Genomic DNA, 20,609 nt, shown 5'->3' with positions numbered 1-20,609 from the left:
TGACAGTGCCGCTCCGATTCCACATCACCAACTTTGGCTTGTGCATCACATTTGCGACTTTGCCTCCTTGCACACAAGGTGAACATGCGTATTTGACGATCGTTATCAGAGATAACTACTCTGGTATAGCAAGATTACACACGGCTTATCGAGGATCAGAATTTTGGAATCTCTACAAGGGCTTCAGAAGTCAAAGAACACGCTTAGAGCCTCACTGATGGCTGCTCATACGCATCAGGGAAATTCACATGGAGGATGGTATACCATATCATACATGCTTATCAAGCAAGTTTGTCAATATAAATATTGGTCCAAAGCGTGTTTTTCTCAATAAATGTCGAGCTATGACTGCACGTCTAGTCTCAAATTGCAGTATAAGGCGTCTTCGCAGCGAGGTTTTACGAAAAATTATCCCGATCCGATTGATTGGAGGTGGGGAAGCCCTCACATGATCCAGCTTATAAACGCTTGTACTGCCCCTTCCCAGACGTGCGAATATCGAAGTGACGATATTTGTTTGTCGCCAGGCACTCTGGATCATCGTTATACATCTCGTTAATCTCGCGGCTTCTGGTAACATCTCCCCCCATAATATGCGGACGGACTCATCGGTGTACGGACTTCTCCTACCAAATTCAAAAATCATTTCAACTCTCCGAAATATTATCGATAATTCTGACACGATACATGTGCATACTCCTATCCTCTACGAATGTACATACTACCAGTACCGACGAAACACTGCAAGAAACGACTACTAAGCTTAGCTTGAGCTTTCAAAGATGACACCATCAGCATAAATGCTCATCAGGTCGCCAGCTTTCCTTTTCTCAGCTGCGATCCATGTTGTTTCCTTCTCAAACCTAATGTGATTTCTCTTGCCAGTGTGATAAACGACAGTCATGACTTACGTTGATTGATTAGCCGAATCAAGTTAGATGAAAACTTACTATCGTTAATACCGAAAACTTCCATAAGCTTCTTCTCCCATATTGGACATCCGAAGAAGAAATTCGGGTCTTTCTTCCCAGAAAAAGTGTAGTGCACGTACTGGAAACGGGATGTAGTCAGTATCAAATCGCCTTAATCTCGGTGTTATAAGGAAAGGTCATGTACGTAGTGGCCCATTCCGATCGAAGCGATACTGAATGTGTAAAAGTAGGGTGAATGAAATTGCATCCTACCTTTTATACTGATTGAGCTTGGGTTCTGACTGGTTATAGAACTGATGTTATATGTTTGTTATGGGAAGCATATTATTCGGTACCCAAGAAGACAACTTTGATGGTCTGGACTGAATCACATCCACTCACTCCGGGTATAAAGGACCATACTTATCACCGAGAGTACATTTATTGGTATCTATAGTCAAACAGATCCGGTATTGTTCACCAGATACCCCACAAGAAATCGTGACAACTGCTTTTATGCTTCTCGGTGGTTTCGTCAGGCACGGTAGGTAATCCAACGATTCATGAGTTTGTAACACGACTTTTCAGTGCAGGAAATTAGCATCATATGAAGCATGCACAAGTAGTCCTGGTTCAGACGTCAACTGCAGTTTATTACTATGATTGTGTCCAGATAGTTTCATTTCCGTTCTCTATAACAATCTCCGGAACAAATCAGTAAATCCTTTTATGAAATGGGCAACAATTTTTCGACAGTTAGATGGGAATCACCGACCGGCGGCAAGTTCAGGATCTATGTAAGTCAGCTTGAAGCTTGAAGTATGTGAGTTCTTCGTTAACATCAAACTCTGAAAATCGATTAGTCCAGATTCTATGATGTTTATGGACTTGGATCATGGAAACCTGTCGAGGTACAACATAGGATCATCGGTCATCCGGCTTTTGACAGGGGTGAGTAAGATCATCTTGACCGTAGTGGCTAGTGAACGTTTGTTTGTGAGCCTGATGTGGTCTAGAAATACCAGTCGGGGAATGCCTCGTGCTGGTAGAGTTGAAACCGAACGGTACTCAGGAAATCGAATTCCGAAAGGAAAAATCCTGGTCAGCTAAACAAATCCGATATCTCGATTGCGCTTTGGATGGTCTTTCAGCACCATGTGAGTCATTTCACTTCATACTGATGTTTGAATCTGCTCGATCCTTCTGATGATATAGCGACTCTTGCATAGATCATTGGTGGGGACTGGTGATCATTCGACCTCACCTGAGATTGGTGAAAGAAGCTGCACAACAAGCTGCTATAGTCAAAGCTAAAGCGTCAGAAGAAGCCACAACGGCAGCAACCTCGCGGCCACAGGAGACAGTGATAGAAAAGAAAGAAGCCAAGGCAGAGAAGAAGAAAATCACCATAGTGGAAAACAAAGATGACAAGGTGTTGAAACAGGTAGAAGAGAAAACAGAGACAAAAATGCATGAGAAATCAGAGAAGATGGAAGGCGCGGCTAGCGAGATTGTCACTGAACAAATTGCTGTTCCCCCTGCCGAAGGAAAAAAGGGAAAGAAGAAGGCTAAGGATGCAGTTTAGCACATCTTATTGATATCTGAGTGCTAGGCTTGTATACAGTATGTCTCTGGGATTGACTTATAATGCCGTGAAATCGTTGAATCTCTCAGTTGCTCGTCCTTGATACACAAAATCGCATCAGTGCAAGCTATCATCTCATCATCACTCAACGATGGCTTCAAATAAGGGAATCGTGCGGTTTGATCGTTACTTCTGTCTCACAGACGTCATCACTATTCTCACAGATGGTTACTGTTCATCGACGTAGATATAAATGTTTGAACAAATTCAATGCTCTCATCTCTCCATTCTTGTTCTTCCTTATTATGATCATACATATTCTTATCACATATACCTTGACGCCCACACTTCGCATATTTGGCTAGAAGATGGGTAACGTGAGATCCAGGTTGTTTCCTGATAAACATCGCCTTTCACTTCATGTAAGTTTACTTCTGTCCTCATTACACTCAAGGCAACACAAAGCTGACGTGAGATTCTTCAGGCTGTACATTTCAAAGTCTACTCTTTCGATGACCTTTCGACATACGAGAAATGCTTCGCTTATTCCGAAACGTACTCTGACTTGTGTGGGCCGTCCTATATCGTGCTTACAATTCACTAGCTAATATGCGAGTGAATTAGTCGACCAGATCAACGTCTCAAAACTCAATGCGAACATAACATATATCGCTTGCTATAGGACCAATCCTTACTCCAAACAGGATATAGAGGCGATTCGAGATGACATTCAAGCGTTCCTTGGACCTACATACAGTGAGTAATTCGAGGCATTCCATATGCGCTCACACAGCTGGACAAGCGATTCCGAACTGAATACTTGAGAAAGCTGTAGACCACGACCAAAATTTGAAGAGTTTGGAATCTTAGAAAATCGTTGCTCGCGAATCAACGAGACAAGACTAAACGAAGGTAGATTGTGAAGAGTCGCTCACGTGTCATGTCACCATAGGAGAAACTGTGTTGTTGAATATTGTTAAGCATGTATCGTGTCGCAATAGGTGGATGTTTAGAATAAGGTAAGCAAGAACAAGCTTTTACTATCTCTGCTAAAGGATCCCCTTGCAATCCGATGTCGATGCCAATGACCACTTCCACTGTTCCGCTCCCTTTTCAGGATCCTCAAATTAGGTCATCGTTGTTCATATCGGTCCACATAAGCCGATCCTCATTGCTATCCCCCCTAAATGCAGAAAGGGCACGATTTGCAGTACAACAAAGGATGACCGTGAATCGCGGCCGCTCGAGTAGAGGTGAAGGATACCAATCAAGCTATGACGTTCTCTTTCCAATCACGATGAGTATGTATTAGCATTCAATGATAATTTAATCACACATTCTCATTAATTTGCAAGTTAAACCCGTAAAATTTACGCCTTAAGAAGATGAACCCTATCTTCAGATTTACATTGTTATTTAACCTTATTCTAGCTGGTCTAGGATTTATTGATGGAATAGCTATCCCTTTGAACGAGAAGAGATGTTTGTCTGTCTCGTCTACAGCGATCTTACAGAATCTCAACATTAAAAGAGAAGAGCAATTGGAGACGATCCGGTTAGACGTGAAAGCTGAAGGGGCCGCATATACAGTACAGATGGTCATAGATGGGATTCTCCTTGATATTCATGTAAGTCCAAGTGATTGCCATCGAAACGTCGCTAATTTGGACTTAGGTTGATACCGGATCCTCTCAACTCTGGGCGGCCCACAAGTCTTGCGAGAATTGTGTCAGTGGTAAGATGACTGTCATCGACACGGAGATACCGGATGATTGTAGCGATCAGGTGAAGATCCAGTATGGTAAGTGAAATTTTCGGCTGGTGCCAATGTCTGCGAGTTGCATTCTTGGATCACAGCGCGGGATGTCTCTGATTTTATTGGAATCGCAACTTCAGCTACTGGATCTGTATCCGGCTGCCTTGTGAATACAACAATATCGCTTGGACAACATACCTTGGAGAGCTATCCGCTCTTGGTCGCTACTGATATATCTGCAGAGATTGCTGCAAATGGTGATATATATAGGTAAGTTTGACAAGCAGCTTTCTACAGTACTTGTAAGAGCTAATTCACATGAACCTGTATCAGTGGTACATTTGGCCTAGCGAGCGATGTACGTCAGATATCAGTGTCCCATCACCTTTGACAAAAAGCAGTGAAGACCAGAGACATCTTTCCTGTATACATGGCATCTTACTGACTTAGATCGTAGAGCTTGACGAATAGTGGTAGTCCACCTGTGTTGTCCCAACTGTACAAGGATAATAAGATCGGTAGTCCTGAAGTCAGTTTCTACCTTCCCCGTCAAACTGCCAGTGAATTTGGTAAGCTACAACCCTTTTGGCTTTCGAAAACCGACTTGACGCTTTGGCAGCTCAAAGTGGGATGTTCATTGGGGATCCTGCGAGAACGTAAGTAATCATGACCACCTATCAGGGAATTACTGCTAACTGCTGTTCCACGCCTAGCCAATACGCAGATATCACAAATTTTGCAGTTCTTTCACGGGCAGGCAACAATGATGGATTGTATGCTGTCAAGATGGATTCGATCAGTGTAGATGGGAAGGCAATTACCTTTGATCAAGTTGCTGTGTTAGATACTGGGTAATGGGTTTTCTCTGGATGACAGCAGGGAACACGGCTGACGGCTTGCTTAGATCTGCTGGTATCGGTTATCCCTCCAGTGTGAGTGTCAGGACTTTCGAATAAGGCATTGGACTTACAGCTCACTTATATACCATAGCTCTCTGGCAGTATGATGCCAGCAATTTACGGTGAGCTCGAGGCCGAAGCTGGTGGAGCCAAAGTATCATGTACGGCATCAAGCGACGACTTGTCCTTGAGGTTTCAATTTGAGGGCAAGAATTTTCCAGTGCGATACGAAAATCTAGTCAGTAAGCCTGATGGCGACGGAAAGTGTTGGGCATTGGTCGGTACTTACCAAAGTGGTAAGCAGCGTTGTATATTCTGACCTGATTTCAACGGAAGCTGGAAATTGACTAACTTTATCCTTGTATTGGCAGATTCAGAGGATAAATGGATCTTAGGGAATGCTTTCCTCCATAATGTGAGAATTCAAGTACACGGCGGGTATCAACGAAAGTGTGAACATACTGATTGTTTATTCTTGCAGGTTTATCATTCCATCAATATCGACAGCGGCGAAGTGAAGATTTTCGCTCTAAATGATTAGATTACTCACGTTACCGATCTCACGCCCTCGAGCGGAATCAGCTCGAAGGCTACATTGGAGCAATGTAGCCTTTGTAGGACCTCGTAAAATATAACACGTTGACATGTATAGGAGCTGATTATCATCAAGATCTCACAGATGAGTATATGCGAAGCACGTGAGCGATTGCTGCTATGGGGTTTCCTCTTGCGAAACGTTCTCGATTTCCCGAAGTTGTGACGGTTTCATATGAGAAACTGTTGCTTTACAATAACCAACGGATCTGAGAGATAATCACGAGACCAGTGCGCGAAGTATCAGGTCTACTTTGATCGGCATCCTTTGGTTGTTAGGGTTGGAAGCTCGAAAATGATCGCCACTTCTGTGTTGCAATCCAGTTGATCGTACGTTACAATTGAGCCTCGTGCTTATGAGAATACTTATCATTGAAAGAACGATACTGTATTAGTACTTGTAAAATTACTTCGTAACTCTTTCTCCCTTTCTTAAACGATACTTCTCGTAAAGCTTCAGCATCAGAACATGTCATTACCATCCCGAATCAACCCATTCTTGAAAAACTTTCCTCAATTCACACTTATCGACGCTCCAGGGTCCATAGTATGTTCAACCTCGAAAGCATCTGTCATGCGCAAACTCTCAGAGCTGATTTTCTTATCATGATTATCAGAAGCTATACTGTACCATCCCTTCAGCGAGAAGGGAAGTATACGAAGTCATTGCCAAGTACGCCGAGAACCCTCGTAAGTATCACTCACCGACATATCCTCCTTTCTTCACTCACCCGCTCACTGACTCGTGTTGAATTAGGTATATATGGATTTGCGGCTTACGACTATCGAGGCCACACGTACGCCATTTTCGGACAAGATGACCCTTTCCGCCATGAAGAAGTCCAACACCTCTTACGGCAGCTTCAGGTAGCTGCAGATTCTCGTCATCGTGAGTACTCAATCTTCCAAACGTTGATATCATGTATTTGAAGGAAAGAATTCTAATACGCTGAAACATAGACGTCCTATATGCTTTCTACGAATGTTGATATATCTGCTACGATCGACTCATGTCACGGAGATTGTCTGAGTTTAATCCCGTATGTATAAGACTGTACAGCCGTGATAATGTAGAGTATATTATGTAAATTTACCGTCCCGATTTGGTGATAGTGTGTTCACCTGTGAGAAGTGCAGCTTGAAAGAAAGTGGAAAAGGGCCATAAGTAGCGTATACTTGAAGTGTAAAGACAGATAAAGCGGCTGTTCACTACTTTTCGATTGTCCTTTCTCCTTTCTCAGTGTGTATGAAAGATATGGAGCTCTCAAAACGACTTTCTGTGCCCTTCTCCTATGTACTGTACATCAGTAGCGAGTCATGGTCATTATGCTACATAAGAAAGAATCAAGTATGTAATTCATCGACTAGCTACCTTAAACTTACACGTATCGCACTTGACTTCAAATCAGAAACGATACTGCATCGTCAGAAAAAGTCATTTTGACAAAGTATGAGCATGGTAAACTCCAATAGTAAGTCAAAGCAAAGTTCGAGAAATGCGTTCCTGACCTTGAATTACTGCTTACGTTCTGCATCGAGATTCAGCTACATATAAATTTGCTTCCCGTTTCACTAGAAATCATGCGAACATAATCTTATCTCAACATGGGCCGTTTGGCGATACTGCCATTGAGCGATTCTTTCGAAGTATAGACGACTCTAGTGAGTAGTAAAAACAGGTTAGACTTCTCATACGTATAACTAACTGATATTCGTGCTTGATATCGCAGTCGAACATCAAATCTGCAATCAACCTCCTCCTCAATAAGCCCTCATTCAAGTGTTCTTCTGATCACAGAAATATCAGACAGAAAGAAGATAGTCTGAATGCATGCTTCATGTATATACAAACCTCATGCAAAAAGATCGCTTAATCGTGGGTAATCGTTTTACTGTAGGAAAGCTCGGAGATAACATGTCCATAGTGAGACAACCGGTCAGGCACCTGGTACTAGACTGCACTATAACGCAATTAAGTTTATCTTTTAGAGTGTGCAAATCTCTTTTTCGTTGTGGGAATGTTCAGAGTCATGATCAGTTGACAGCTACGAGTATCGCTCATACGAGTACTTGTAACCCTGTTACAAAACTAACTTTTCTGAGCGGAGCTGAAGCCGATCATCCCTGAGGTCATCTGAACCATGACATGGGAAATACGCTATGAATGAGACAAGTTCATTGCGTCACTTGTGTGTCTTTAATATACTCGATATGATTTGTATGGATTTCCACTTGGCGTTGGGACTTGACCCGGTAAAAAGGTACCACATAAGTTTGAGATGTGAAGAGCTGGAGATGTTCATTCCGAGTAGAAAGTGGATCCTCAATCATTATATGCTTACATGTATATATGTATATATGTCTGTGTACATATAAATTTAATCTCAGATGCCTTCTACATGTAAATCATTCATTCATACACGAATTGTGAAAGAGTTAAAAGATGGGTGTTACCCTTTCGAAATCCAATAAATTGTCAGTAGCGGATATTCCATCTGATCTCATATCAAGTTCGGAGCATGTGAGTATCACCCCCTGTCTCTCCGAATTCATACTTGGTATCTATCTGGAAGGAGGGCGATCTGGTTGTACTGAATGAACGATTGTAAACAGAGTTTGTTCGTCATTATGATATATCCAGATGGGATAGAGCATGGACCTGATCCAGTATGGCAAGGATCTATCGGTGAGTGCCATCATCCCTAGAGAATGCTCATACGAGAACGATGATTGATCGTAATCCTAATTCATTCCGATAGAACCCACGATCCATCAGGAACTTCCACCCAATACAACTTTATACGGCTGGGTTTCACCCAAAGCATTCGATCAGAATAAAGTAGAAAGATTCATATGTTCAGTAAGATCTAAAGAGATGGAAGCGAAAGTTAGATATCGATTAATGGGTCCGAAACACCTAACTCAAGATCACATTCACGACGATAACGATAAGACGGATGACGAAAGTTGAGATTGGACAATTGGAAGACATGTATGAAGAAAGCTGTACATTGGGTTCATTTGACTTTGTATGTATGTACTTATTTGTTGATCACCTGTCACTATGATCATTGGGATATGCTCTTAATTAAAGCATTGCGAAGATGTACAGACTAATTTAGTCTGCAATGTAAAATTGGTCAATGCGTTATTATGCTAAATCAATACAATTTAAGAGAAATACACACGGATACGCATCATACTCACATCACAAGCCTCAACATATACACCCCCATCATAGCATCACATTGATGATGATTACTGACACTAGGCTGGGAGTTGGAGATGAGTGGTTTCCACACAGACGTGTTTTCTTAAACAATGCTTTAAACGCAATAGCAATTCATAATCTTCAATAGTTCTTTTCGTTCCCAAACTCATGAGTGGAAATCAAGTCAAAATGGGCACTGTTCATTCGAGACCTAAAAAACTTACTCTTGACGAGATCCCTGAAGATGCAAAATCAGAATCAAAATATGTAAGTCATATCTGAGCCAATCAGATGCATATACTGATCCTCTCCACTTGTGGTTGTAGACTTTGTACATTATGATGACTTATCGAGAAGGAAGTGAACGTGGACCGAACCCACTTTGGACTGGATCATATGGTATGTTTTGACTCATCTTCTGATCTCGCTGAAAGTCCCGAGACCAGCTTCTTTGATAGAGTATACGTTGACGACCATGTCATAGATGATATCATTCATCAAGAAATACCTCCAAATAGCGCCATGTATGGTTGGGGATCTTCTCAGTCTTTCGATAAAGAAAAGGTTAGGAGATTTGTCAAATCTCTCGAATCGAAAAATATGGATGTTGAAATACGATATCGAGTGGTAGGACCAAGTCATTAGACAGATGCATGATGTCTTCACAAATCTGGTATTGAAATGCATAAATTCCTCGATGGTATTTACAGTGAACAAACTGAATAACTGAAATGGTATATGTATACACACGGTACTAGATTATATAACGAACTCATTATTGCGCTTGTTCTTGTTCCTTCTTCCATGTCAGATAATTCTCATGTAACTTCTCTTGAATTTTCCATTCTTTCAAGGATTTCTTCTGTGCACTTTTCGAGACTTCTTTACCTTCCACATCTTTTATTGGGATACCTTGATCATCCCATTCTGAATATAAGTCTGTGGGTACTTGAGGTGGTTTGAACATATCTTTAGGTGAAATTTTACCTTTTTCAAGCAATGCAATTCTTTTCTCTTCATTTGCTTTGGCTAAAGCTTCTTTCTTGGCTTGTTTTTCAGCTATTATCTTCCTCTTTTCTTCTCTCGCCGATATCAAAGAAGATGGATCGACAATCTTCCACAATGCTCCTCCGTCATTTCCTTGTCCATCATCTAATTGTAGTCCAAGATTAACAGCTTCTTCGTCTCTAAACCTATCTGAAAGAGCTAAGATCTGTTTTGACAATTGATCAGAAGAGATAGATTTGTCCATGGCCAATTTTCGTACGGTATCTCGGAACGAGGATATTGCTCTTGCCCATGGTTCAACTTGTGCTGAAGTCTATAGATGGGTCCCGTCAGCTTCTATTCTTGCATGATAGGTCATGCTTGTACGGCGGGAAGGTTAAACATTTCGGATCGTACTATTCAGGAATCAACTCACGTCTGATCCATTTTGCGCATCGTCTCCACCTTGAACAGCTAATCCCCATCCTATACTATTCTTCGCAGGAGCCCCTTCACCCAGTCCAAACATCCTCAACATCCTTGTTATCCACTCGGCAACGTTCGTGACGACGCCGAGATTAGCGTCTCTTGCTCGAGCGGAGAAATATATATTTGTCTTGGCAATGAGATCAAGGAGTACTTGGATGGCTGAAGGAGTATTGAAGGAATCGCAAAGGGCAGAGTGGAAGTCACGTTGGGCACCGAACATACTTCGAATAAATAGATGTTAGCACCCCATACGGATATCTTGCCGAGGAGATAATACTCACTGGTTTGTGAGGGCGATTTCAGCTTCTCCCATACCATGTTGATCATCAACAGAAGAACCAGCCTGGGAGAGTCGAGCATTCACGTTGGCGAAGAAGTTCTGCGTGACCCGATATTAGTACGAACAGATATGGATATAGTCTGGTAACCTACATCGAAAGTCTCTTCCTTCGCTTTCGTGTCAGCAATCAAGCCACGACTGTAGTCCAGCTTCTGGTTCCAGTTTTGAAGCATGAACGCGAGTCTCAATCGTCTAGCAGTATTTCGGGATAGCTCTTCCTGTGATCCAAAGGAGAGACAATTATCAGCTGAGTAAAGGAAGTGACACTTTGCGATCCTCATTATGCGACGGGAAGAGACTTACCTCTATAGTAATGAAGTTCTTTAACGATTTACTCATTTTCAAACCTTCAATATGTAAATGACCCGTATGCAGGAAGTAATTCACCCATTGCTGACATCCATGATATGCCTGTAGTACGTAGCAGTACTAGTAAGCTTATATCCTCTTTGACCTGTTCTATGTAAGGTAAGAATGGGCTGGAGCTGACTTACCTCACTTTGAGCCAACTCATTATCATGATGGGGGAACATCAAATCTACACCACCTGAATGTATATCCATTCCTTTTCCTAATATAGCAGAAGCCATAACAGAACATTCTATATGCCAACCTGGTCTACCTTCTCCCCAAGGGGAAGGCCAAGCTGGTTCACCAGGTTTTGATTTTGCTTTCCATAGTGCGAAGTCTGCGGACTGTCTTTTCCCTTTTGAACCGGTAAGAGCGCCTAAACAGTTCAGGTCAGCATTTTGCACGGTAAAGAATAGGTAGAGTCCGAGTCATGCCTGTATGCGAAGCAAGGCGACATTCGATAGATCTTGTCACAATTGAATTCGAGTGAAAAAGTCACGGACAGAGTGGGAATACGGGAAAAAATGGGAAATCAGAAAGATCACTCACCTTCACCTTCATCAATCAATTTCTTATTACCTTTACTCCCAGGTTGTAATTTAGCGTATTCGTGTCTGAAACCATCACCTTCCGCACCATCAAATTTAGTCACATCGAACCATACACTTCCTTCAGCTTCATAAGCGAATCCGTTATCTATAATTCTCGAAACGAATTGAACGATTTCATTGACGTATTCTGACACTCTGGGTTTGAAATTTGGTGGTAATATTCTTAATCTTTCCATATCTTTGAAATATTCTGATTCCCAGTATAAAGCTAGTGTTCTCGAAACTGATATGGGGTCTTTTATTGTATGTCCAAGCTATAGAACATCCATTCTTTAAGTATATTACCTGGATATCCATCAAGAGATGGAGATTGAGAACTTACGGTTTCACCATAATAAGGACCTAAAACGTCACTTGCACCGTCAATCAAATCATCTACATCCTGTTGATTTGATCCATTCAATTTCCCTTCAGCGATTTTGATAGCACCGTGAGCTTTTAACAAACTCGCAATATACAAAGCGAATTTCTCTTCTTTGGTTCTAGCTGATTCTGCAAATGTTGCATCGGTCTTGTATTTATCTAAGATTGTATGAAATATCTCTAAATCATCTGTCGTGGAAGAGGTATCGATTGGTGAAGGAAGGGATTTGATAAGTTTTGAACTCAAGAATTTGCCAAAAGCTATTCTGGTATCTTTAATGAGTCCAGGTGTAAGAGTTGGATTCGAAGATTTTGTTTGATCAAGGAGATATTTTTCTCTTGCTCTGAGGATGATCTAACGATATGAATGAATTAGCTCTCTTTACTAAACACGCTGGACGAGCACATATAGGGAAAGTAGAGAATATCAAGATCGAGATGCCGAGCAAGCATGACGGAGATTTACACACCTTATCATCAATATCCGTGATATTCATAACGAAATTAACATTGTACCCAAAATAATCTCTCAATATCCTTCGAATGATATCTTGCGTAAGGTAATTCCTATGAGTGCAAATCTCTCAGCTGAAGATTCCAGTCTATTAGTACTATTTTGAGTATAGCTGACCTAGCATGACCCATATGACTCGAATCATAAACTGTTGGTCCACAATTATACCAATCTATGTGTTTAGGTTTTTTAGTCTTGAATACATCCTGAATTAAACACCGAATGAATCTTGTCAGCTTCATTCCACGACTGATTCACCCTAGATTTGTAAGACTATGTACCTTTGTACGCGTTAAGGAATTGAAGACTCTTAATACTGGTTCTTCGTCCATGGGCTGAGTTGATGTCGAGGCCTTGGATGCGGACATATTGAAATTTCTGACGAAGGGAAAGAAAGGTTGAATAAGGGTGAAATTTGATTTTAAAGGTGTAGAGCGTTTTGAGCTTGAAAAAAGGATTGATCTCATACAGCAAGTCGAGTGATATTTGAATTCAGGCCGTCCAAGTTATCTACAGAGAGGGTATCTAATGGAAGTGGGATCCAGGTTCTCCTTTGTCAAGTAAACCCTTTGCAACACTACTTTTGCCAGATTAGAAAAAAAGTGACAACGATGAACTCGATGTCAAACTGCCTGCCGGAAACCGGAAATAATCGACGGAGTTTAGGCACGCCGAGACCAGAAATCCACGTGAGCCTATATGAAGTATGAAAAGCACAACGCGTTTAGGACGTGGAGGAGATCTTGTCTTTTATTCGTTTCAGTGTATATGGGCATCATACAAGACCACATTTCTTTCATAGATTAACCTGGAACGATCTTTTTACGAGTTGACGACGAGTGAGTAGAACGATAATGATGATACTTCGACCGGCTCTCCTGCTATTATCGGCGATATCAGCTGTATATGCAGTCAAATTCGATTTAGTAGCTGATCGATATCCCAAACCTCGTAAGTTGGATTTCCGGATTTGACAACCAGAAGTGGAATGTAGCTGACAACCTTTACTCCTAGGTTGGTAAGCTACTACTCGCCGCGGGATCATCGCGAGTTCTAGCTGACTGCTTACTGTGCAGTATATGGAACTTTGCATCTTCACATTCATTGGTAATAGTTACAGCGAATGTACCTTATGAACCAGGTCAAAGGGTTGACATTGAAATTTTAGATGGATCAGAAAGGGGAAATGTGTACCTATCGAAAAAGGTCAGCTATGACCCTTTCTTTGATCGTCACTGAAGGGATGTACGGTATAGCTGATAAGTGTTTGGCCAAAAATGGATTTTGTAGGATATTAAAGGAGAAACTAGATTGGCTGTGACTACACATGAATCTGCTGATGTCGGTGTATGTATAAGGAACTACCTTGAGAGTGGTGAGTACCGTCCATCTGACGTCCATACGATACCTTTATACAAGACTGAACCATAAATCGTTGAATACATAGACTCCAATCAAAAAGTATCAAGAAGTGTGGATTTGGACGTTGATATTGGTGCAGATGCGGTTGATTACAAGTAAGGCAAATTGTTTCTCGCTGTCCTCTCCAAGCTCTTTCCAGACACCCTATCCTCGATATACTATGACATATGTCGCTATCTCATCCAGTAGATGTCTTGATTTTGAGTCGTCACTGATTTCTTTTTGACCCATAGCGCCATAGCAAATCAAGAATCACTTTCGATCTTAGAAGTTGAAATGCGTAAATTAGAAGCTGTAGTAAAAGAGATAGTCGATGAGATGGGTTATTTGCAAAGAAGAGAAATGAGAATGAGGGATACAAATGGTTAGTCCCGATTACTGACCATGTCCTTCTCCCTTCCCCGTACCGATAAGTGGATGAAAAAGGCGTGAATGGAGAATTACCGAAACTGATGTTTGGCTTCGACTGGGAATGTAGAAAGCACAAATGCTCGAGTAAAGAATTTCTCTATACTCATAACACTGGGTATAATAGGATTAGGCATCTGGCAGGTGAGCTTCAGATGTTTACATTTAAGTCTCTCAAAAACGGTATATAGCTGACATTGGAATCATCGCAGCTCGTTCATCTACGGTCCTTCTTCAAACGGAAATATCTCATTGACTAGTATACAATTTAGGAATGAAGAGAAATGCATAGCATGTCTACTGTCAACTTCACGTCGATCATGGTTCCAGCGCGGACCATCATTGTTTCTACATAATCGCCCTTCAAGACATTCTGCTTTTACCCCCTATTGCTGCACGAACTTGGTCTGACATGACTCGTCACAGTATGGACGGTCACCAGTCACCATCCAAGCACTCGTTACTTGTATATCCATTCATCTTCTCACTTGGCTTGACTTGACGCATAAGGTGAGATGATGACGTGTGAGAATGGTTGGTGAGAAAAGATTGTTGGTCTGTGCGTCAAGTTTGAGTGGGTTGACGCGACTTTCCTCACCGTTTCCATTGAACGGTTTGACACATCCCCCACCTTCCTCTTGTCTTTTCTTTTCTTTCTTCATCTCTTTGTCCTATCAATCGAACTTTCTCCTTTAAGCTGTTTGTTCGAAAGTACAGAACTTTGTACTCATACCTCGTCTCACAATGTCTAGTCCATTCTCTCACGCGAAAAACCAATCCAATCATTCTCGACCTACCCCAAATAAGAGAACTCGGTCTTCTCCTGATATCATAGGTATTGACGAGGAACATCATCATCGTCCTTCCACTCCCTCCACTAATCATACTAACGATTCATCTAAACTGGGCCATACTTATTCTACTCCCCAAATGACTCCTAAAAGGTACAACGGTGTCAATGCACAATACAAATCGCCTGCAAGTGTCAATATGGGTCCCGGTAAGAAACTCACCAGAAGAGCTAATCAGGATTCAAATTCATCCGCTACTATTGTCGCCATTTCACCTCAAGTCGAAGAAGAAAACACTCCAAGGAAAAAGAAGAATGCTTCAAACATCAATATCAACGAAAAGGAACTCCAGAATCGAAATGAAGATGGGAATGACATTGACGACGAATTTGATGCTATGGCTCCTGTAAGTGTATCTGGAGCAACTTGCCTCATTCAGTCTCTTAGCCCGATAACCCCCTTGGCCTATGATCTTTATTCCGCTGCTCTTGTGGAATCTACCTGTCAGGTTTATAACGCTGTCGACATCCTCCACATATTTGCAAAGGGATGAGAGCTCACTACCTGGCTTTCAGATCCACGTCTTTGACTCTAAGACCGAACTCGAAGCTTCCTGGGATAAACTTCAAGGAGAATTAGTTGAGTTTTTAAAGGGTAAGTGGGATCTCAATATCTCGTCAGCTTTATAATACCTGGAGCTCGGTATTAGCAGAAGCTGATGAATGGGTTGTGCAGATTATACTCATGACACTCTTGCTCATGCGTAAGTACCCATCCCCATATCCCGAAGACCTACTCTTGTTCTCCAGCAATACACTTTGGATTTCGGCTGAAAGTAATATTTGATATCATAGGAGCGAGAATATACTTCACGTTACTTATCTCTTCGAGAACTTAAATGACCAGGTTCAAAAGGATCTTGCCGAGGGTGTTAAAGCCATCGCAAACGAGGAACTCAGACACGGTAAGTTCTAGCATTGCCACTCTTCATATCGGACCAAAGCTCATCACATCACTTGATACATAGAGGAGGCTAGAGGAATCATCACTGCTTTCTCTAACGAAATGAAACGCGCTGCCGAAGTCCTCACTAAATTCAGTAGTGCGGGAAACGCTGTTAGAGCTTTAATAGAAGCTAAGAAGGACAAAGTCGAAGCTTAATCCTTATTTTATCTTTATCACATGCTTCAGTTTTCGCTTTCGTTCTCCACCCAATTCAGATTCGTATCATCAATTAGCTTCATGCAGTGTGTAAACACTAGTTTGTTTATACACTGTTTTACGATGTATAACTTCAGACGCAGTTGTAAATCAAGGTTTAATTTCATTATGCGATATGTACATACCATATACAGTACTACCACTTTTGTCAACTAACCCTCCATCTAACTATTGGCGAGAACCATACCAAATATCTATGATTCTTGTCAATCTCAATGACCTAGTTGCCTTGACCATATTACTTCAGTGACACGCTCATTTCCCAGCCTGGTTGCATCAAATAACCCTTTGTTGCCTCCAAAGCCTTTTGAGCTTGATTGGGAGTTTCGAAAGTTGCGACAAATGATCTTGCTCCTTTGTTGGGTTTGGCATGCGATGAAGGTGGTTTGGAAGTATATGATGAGGTATCGATGAATCCGGAGTATCTGCGCAGAAGAAAGAAAAGTATGAGTCAGTGATCGACGCTCGATTAGATAAATGTTAGCATGGTTGTGGGGAAGTGATCACTAGAATGAGGAGTGAATACAACCGTACTTACTGTGAAAACAATGCACTCATGATATCTGAATTACACTCAGGAGGTAAATTCGTACATATGAGTGAAGGTTTGACGTCTTCTTCTGCAAAGGTACGTCCGATGGAAATCAGCCTGTGACTTCATTTTTTTCACTTCTCTCAAGAGGTACAATTGTACCACACTCTGTAATGGAGTCGATATAACTTACCATCTTCATCTTCAATTTCCATCTCTTCTTCATCCTCATCCGGTACAGCATCTTCATCACCTTTTTGTCTCTTTGATTCTCTTCCATCTTCTTGAGCGGTAGATTCATCTTGATCCAAATCTCTCTTTTCACCTCGTAAAGCAGCTTCTTCATTTTCTCTTTCTTTTTCTAATTGCTCATATTCACCTTGAGCACGTGAAACAACAAGTTTTGCAGCTTCCATAGCTGCTTTTTCACGTGAAAGGGACGGATCTTGTCTTGATAATGTTGCATTTGAAGGTGCTTTGGAATATGATATTGACTGATTTGAACGTAGGGATCATAACATCAGCTTGATTTTCAAGGTTAGATACAGATCAAAGTGAGTATAGCATTGGTCACTAGATGAATGAATATCCGAGGAGAATCTCGTTTGATAGCAGGCAGATGACCACCTTTTGTGATGGGCGAATGAGGATGATTTTCCCTCATCACCATCCTCTGAATAAGGCTGGGCAGACAGACATTTTTCACTCACCAGCTCTTTGTTGTAGAATACTTCACCTGATAGACCCCTTAATGCAGCAGTAGCAGCAGCTTGTTCTCGAAAAACGACAAAAGCTTGACCTCTTCCCCCGGCATGTTTCTTCGCTACTATGTCGATGCTGAGTGATGGAAAGAGATGAGCATCAGTTTTGCTCGTCTGAATTGGAGCATCAGAGTCATGCTGCGGCTCAGAGGGATGAATGTTGGTCCTTGTCGATGTGAGGACGAGTCGATGCGGATAACAAACTCACATTTGTCCATATGGAGTGAATAAAGCATACAGTGATGCTCTCAATTCCGGTTTCTTCGTTTTCGTCTCCAAGTTTGAGACGTATAACGTCGGTGAAGGTGTCGATAGTGCCATCGCTTCTTGTTTGACCCACTGGCTTGTCTGTAATAGGGGTGTGTTGAAGATGGTGATCAAGATGGGTTCTACTTTAACTTATCGATAACTTTGACTTATTCTTTTGAGTTGGAAGCGTACCAAAGAGATGGCCTGTTATAAATGGATGGACTAAACAGTGTTTCCTATATCGGCGGGATCAAATTGACGCGTGTCTGCTCGTTTGCATGTGGGGTGCTTCACGTTTGTAGGAAAAAAGAACAAAAAGATTTCATCGCAGGGGTTGAATTATCATATCACAACTACTGCGACCACTCACTCACTACCGTTCAAAGCTATAACCCCCGTCACAGAATAAGAAGATATCCTCACGCATTCAGTGTATCAACGAATGATAATATAGTTCCTCAAAAAACACGACTCGCTCGAAAGCTGTTTCGAAAAAGGGAAAAGATTTAGCTATTGGATATCTTTTCATTGGACGTTGGGTACGTGGACGCGCTGAACCTCGGAATTTCGAAGTGCTGAACTTTTTTGGAGACTAACGTTGGTCTTGTTGATTCGATAGTCAATATCCCAGGAAAACTTAAGAAGAGGTCATATACCAAGTAGAGACGCAATTACGCTCTGCACTTTCATCCACAGTAGGAAGAAGGAACATATTGAGTGGAAAAATAAAGAATATCTCGAAAACGATTCTTCCTATCTTCCAAACTCGTCAAAGACTCACTTGACAGACAACGACAACGACAACGACAAAGAGCCATCTTTGGGTATTCCTCAAAAAATGGCATACAATATGACTACATCAACATTATCAACTATACCTTTATTAGTTTCAACATATTTACCAAAATCATTACATCCATTCTTACTACTTTCATATCCAATACCATCACATCCTATTCCAACTCATACTCATACTCATACTCATAGCCGTACATATGATGCGATATTTCGTTCAACAGTCGCATCAGCATTAGGGACTGGGAAAGGGGCAGGGACAGCATCTGGAGGATCTGGGGGATTATCGAAATTAACATTACTATATGACAAAGGACCTAAAGATTTATACTTTGTCTTTTCATGGTGTATAATATTCACTTTATTAAGATCATTCACAATGATCTATGTTTTTCAACCATTCGCAAATCATATCCTAACGAAAGAATCAAAGAATGGTATAATAAAAGAAAGTAAAAAAGATAAAAAGAAAAGACACCATAATGTCACTAGATTTTCGGAACAAGCTTGGAGTTGGTTATATTGTAGTATCTTCTGGACTTTAGGAATGGTGAGTTTACTTCTCTTTGTTTTTGGGATCTAGACGGTATCGGCAAGTATGAATTGCTATCGTACTCCGGCCAAAGAATTTTAATCCCTTGAGAATGGGTTGAACTACCACTTCATGCAATATATCTTGCTGGCCCGGTTTGAAGTTACATAACGTCAACTCGACAAATCTCTGCTTATACCCTCTGTCCTCGATGTGCCTTTCAGAAACTTCATTGAATCAGGCTATCATCTCTCAACTTTCCGCTAACATCTGTCATAAATAGTTCACACTCTACTCTATACCAAATCCAACTTCACCCGAACAATTATGGGGTACATATCCTTATACACCTTTACCGGCTTTAACAAAATTCTATTATCTGGCTCAATTAGGATGGTGGTTTCATCAGATATACGTTATCAACACTGAGAAGAGAAGAAAAGATCATTGGCAAATGTTCGGTCATCACGTCTTGACGATTATCTTGATCGTTACTAGTTATATGGCGAATTTCACTAGAGTAGGAGTACTCATCCATGTTTTAATGGATTTCTGCGATATATGGTTACCTGTGAGTGAAGCTTTTCTTATTGCCATCAAACGAAACCTGTCCGTGAATTCCTATCACCTGTTGCTTCAACCACCATCGTCTCAGAGACGACCACATTCTGACGCCGTCACCCATCACTGTTGAGGATCTACCTGCTTGTTGCGCCTGAGCTGACTTTACTACCCTACCACTGTCAGCTCGCCAAAATGCTTCGATACTTGTCATTCTCCTTTGTGTGTGATCTAACATTTGTGGTATTCCTCGTTTCGTGGTTATTTTCACGTGAAATTGGTCTTTTCCTAGTGATGAGAACTTCATTCTACGATGCTCCCCGATTTATAAAATTTCAATGGTCACCTTCTACAGGAAACTATTTAACCTATACGACTTACTTGGGATTCATAGGTTTGGTCACCTTTTTATGGATTCTGGCTAGTATATGGTTTTACATGGCTTGCAGAGTAGCTATCAAGGTTGTTAAAGGTGAAGGTGCAGAAGATTCGAGATCGGATGATGAAGATGAAAATGAAAATGAGAATGAAGATGAAGCAGATTCCTCAACGACGTCAACAACAAGTTCAACTTCAACACCAACGATACATATAAGTAATGAACTGTTAGATGAAATTCCTCAATCTGTTGGTACCAGTACGACTACAGCTTTGAAAATGAATGGTTCTGCGAACCACAATCAGACTCAACAAAATTTCAGAAAAAGATGATGACGATTGATGCGA

General features: G+C 41.3%; 11 protein-coding genes across 11 annotated transcripts; 9 read left to right on the top strand and 2 right to left on the bottom strand.

The window, feature by feature from the left end:
* Positions 1-1,645: 1,645 nt before the first annotated feature.
* IL334_003930 (uncharacterized protein) lies at positions 1,646-2,496 on the top strand (the record flags this gene model as incomplete). Its single annotated transcript, XM_062935654.1, has 4 exons — positions 1,646-1,708; positions 1,775-1,862; positions 1,937-2,068; positions 2,141-2,496. The coding sequence occupies 4 exons, from the start codon at positions 1,646-1,648 to the stop codon at positions 2,494-2,496; spliced, it is 639 nt and encodes a 212-aa protein (XP_062791705.1).
* Positions 2,497-2,864: 368 nt separating this feature from the next.
* On the top strand, positions 2,865-3,366 carry IL334_003929 (uncharacterized protein; the record flags this gene model as incomplete). Its single annotated transcript, XM_062935653.1, has 4 exons — positions 2,865-2,918; positions 2,981-3,065; positions 3,121-3,252; positions 3,326-3,366. The coding sequence occupies 4 exons, from the start codon at positions 2,865-2,867 to the stop codon at positions 3,364-3,366; spliced, it is 312 nt and encodes a 103-aa protein (XP_062791704.1).
* A 515-nt stretch (positions 3,367-3,881) lies between these two features.
* IL334_003928 (uncharacterized protein) lies at positions 3,882-5,692 on the top strand (the record flags this gene model as incomplete). Its single annotated transcript, XM_062935652.1, has 11 exons — positions 3,882-4,124; positions 4,171-4,297; positions 4,393-4,522; positions 4,586-4,610; positions 4,710-4,821; positions 4,872-4,908; positions 4,966-5,103; positions 5,157-5,184; positions 5,243-5,447; positions 5,523-5,566; positions 5,633-5,692. 11 exons carry the CDS (start codon positions 3,882-3,884, stop codon positions 5,690-5,692), a joined length of 1,149 nt encoding a protein of 382 aa, XP_062791703.1.
* Positions 5,693-6,214: 522 nt separating this feature from the next.
* Positions 6,215-6,734, top strand: IL334_003927 (uncharacterized protein; the record flags this gene model as incomplete). The annotated part of the gene is made up of 4 exons (XM_062935651.1): positions 6,215-6,292; positions 6,363-6,435; positions 6,503-6,634; positions 6,706-6,734. 4 exons carry the CDS (start codon positions 6,215-6,217, stop codon positions 6,732-6,734), a joined length of 312 nt encoding a protein of 103 aa, XP_062791702.1.
* A 1,454-nt stretch (positions 6,735-8,188) lies between these two features.
* Positions 8,189-8,716, top strand: IL334_003926 (uncharacterized protein; the record flags this gene model as incomplete). The annotated part of the gene is made up of 3 exons (XM_062935650.1): positions 8,189-8,266; positions 8,359-8,431; positions 8,505-8,716. 3 exons carry the CDS (start codon positions 8,189-8,191, stop codon positions 8,714-8,716), a joined length of 363 nt encoding a protein of 120 aa, XP_062791701.1.
* Positions 8,717-9,145: 429 nt separating this feature from the next.
* Positions 9,146-9,601, top strand: IL334_003925 (uncharacterized protein; the record flags this gene model as incomplete). Its single annotated transcript, XM_062935649.1, has 3 exons — positions 9,146-9,223; positions 9,283-9,355; positions 9,441-9,601. The coding sequence occupies 3 exons, from the start codon at positions 9,146-9,148 to the stop codon at positions 9,599-9,601; spliced, it is 312 nt and encodes a 103-aa protein (XP_062791700.1).
* A 130-nt stretch (positions 9,602-9,731) lies between these two features.
* Positions 9,732-12,979, bottom strand: IL334_003924 (cysteine-tRNA ligase; the record flags this gene model as incomplete). Its single annotated transcript, XM_062935648.1, has 11 exons — positions 9,732-10,277; positions 10,380-10,653; positions 10,714-10,811; positions 10,865-10,990; positions 11,076-11,183; positions 11,267-11,499; positions 11,673-11,988; positions 12,057-12,452; positions 12,568-12,664; positions 12,729-12,817; positions 12,893-12,979. The coding sequence occupies 11 exons, from the start codon at positions 12,977-12,979 to the stop codon at positions 9,732-9,734; spliced, it is 2,370 nt and encodes a 789-aa protein (XP_062791699.1).
* A 486-nt stretch (positions 12,980-13,465) lies between these two features.
* IL334_003923 (endoplasmic reticulum vesicle protein 25) lies at positions 13,466-14,701 on the top strand (the record flags this gene model as incomplete). Its single annotated transcript, XM_062935647.1, has 7 exons — positions 13,466-13,562; positions 13,669-13,817; positions 13,902-13,986; positions 14,059-14,128; positions 14,267-14,397; positions 14,512-14,585; positions 14,654-14,701. 7 exons carry the CDS (start codon positions 13,466-13,468, stop codon positions 14,699-14,701), a joined length of 654 nt encoding a protein of 217 aa, XP_062791698.1.
* Positions 14,702-15,185: 484 nt separating this feature from the next.
* IL334_003922 (uncharacterized protein) lies at positions 15,186-16,393 on the top strand (the record flags this gene model as incomplete). Its single annotated transcript, XM_062935646.1, has 5 exons — positions 15,186-15,638; positions 15,808-15,886; positions 15,968-15,995; positions 16,087-16,196; positions 16,260-16,393. 5 exons carry the CDS (start codon positions 15,186-15,188, stop codon positions 16,391-16,393), a joined length of 804 nt encoding a protein of 267 aa, XP_062791697.1.
* A 298-nt stretch (positions 16,394-16,691) lies between these two features.
* On the bottom strand, positions 16,692-18,067 carry IL334_003921 (uncharacterized protein; the record flags this gene model as incomplete). Its single annotated transcript, XM_062935645.1, has 5 exons — positions 16,692-16,878; positions 16,992-17,073; positions 17,179-17,479; positions 17,696-17,822; positions 17,955-18,067. The coding sequence occupies 5 exons, from the start codon at positions 18,065-18,067 to the stop codon at positions 16,692-16,694; spliced, it is 810 nt and encodes a 269-aa protein (XP_062791696.1).
* Positions 18,068-18,833: 766 nt separating this feature from the next.
* IL334_003920 (uncharacterized protein) lies at positions 18,834-20,594 on the top strand (the record flags this gene model as incomplete). Its single annotated transcript, XM_062935644.1, has 3 exons — positions 18,834-19,340; positions 19,606-19,893; positions 20,070-20,594. 3 exons carry the CDS (start codon positions 18,834-18,836, stop codon positions 20,592-20,594), a joined length of 1,320 nt encoding a protein of 439 aa, XP_062791695.1.
* Between the last annotated feature and the right edge of the window lie 15 nt (positions 20,595-20,609).

This window comes from Kwoniella shivajii, chromosome 5, assembly GCF_035658355.1.
Source record: "Kwoniella shivajii chromosome 5, complete sequence".
Lineage (NCBI taxonomy): Eukaryota > Fungi > Basidiomycota > Tremellomycetes > Tremellales > Cryptococcaceae > Kwoniella > Kwoniella shivajii.
The sequence above is the reverse complement of the archived record's forward strand: the minus strand, read 5'-3'. Positions and strand labels throughout refer to the sequence as shown.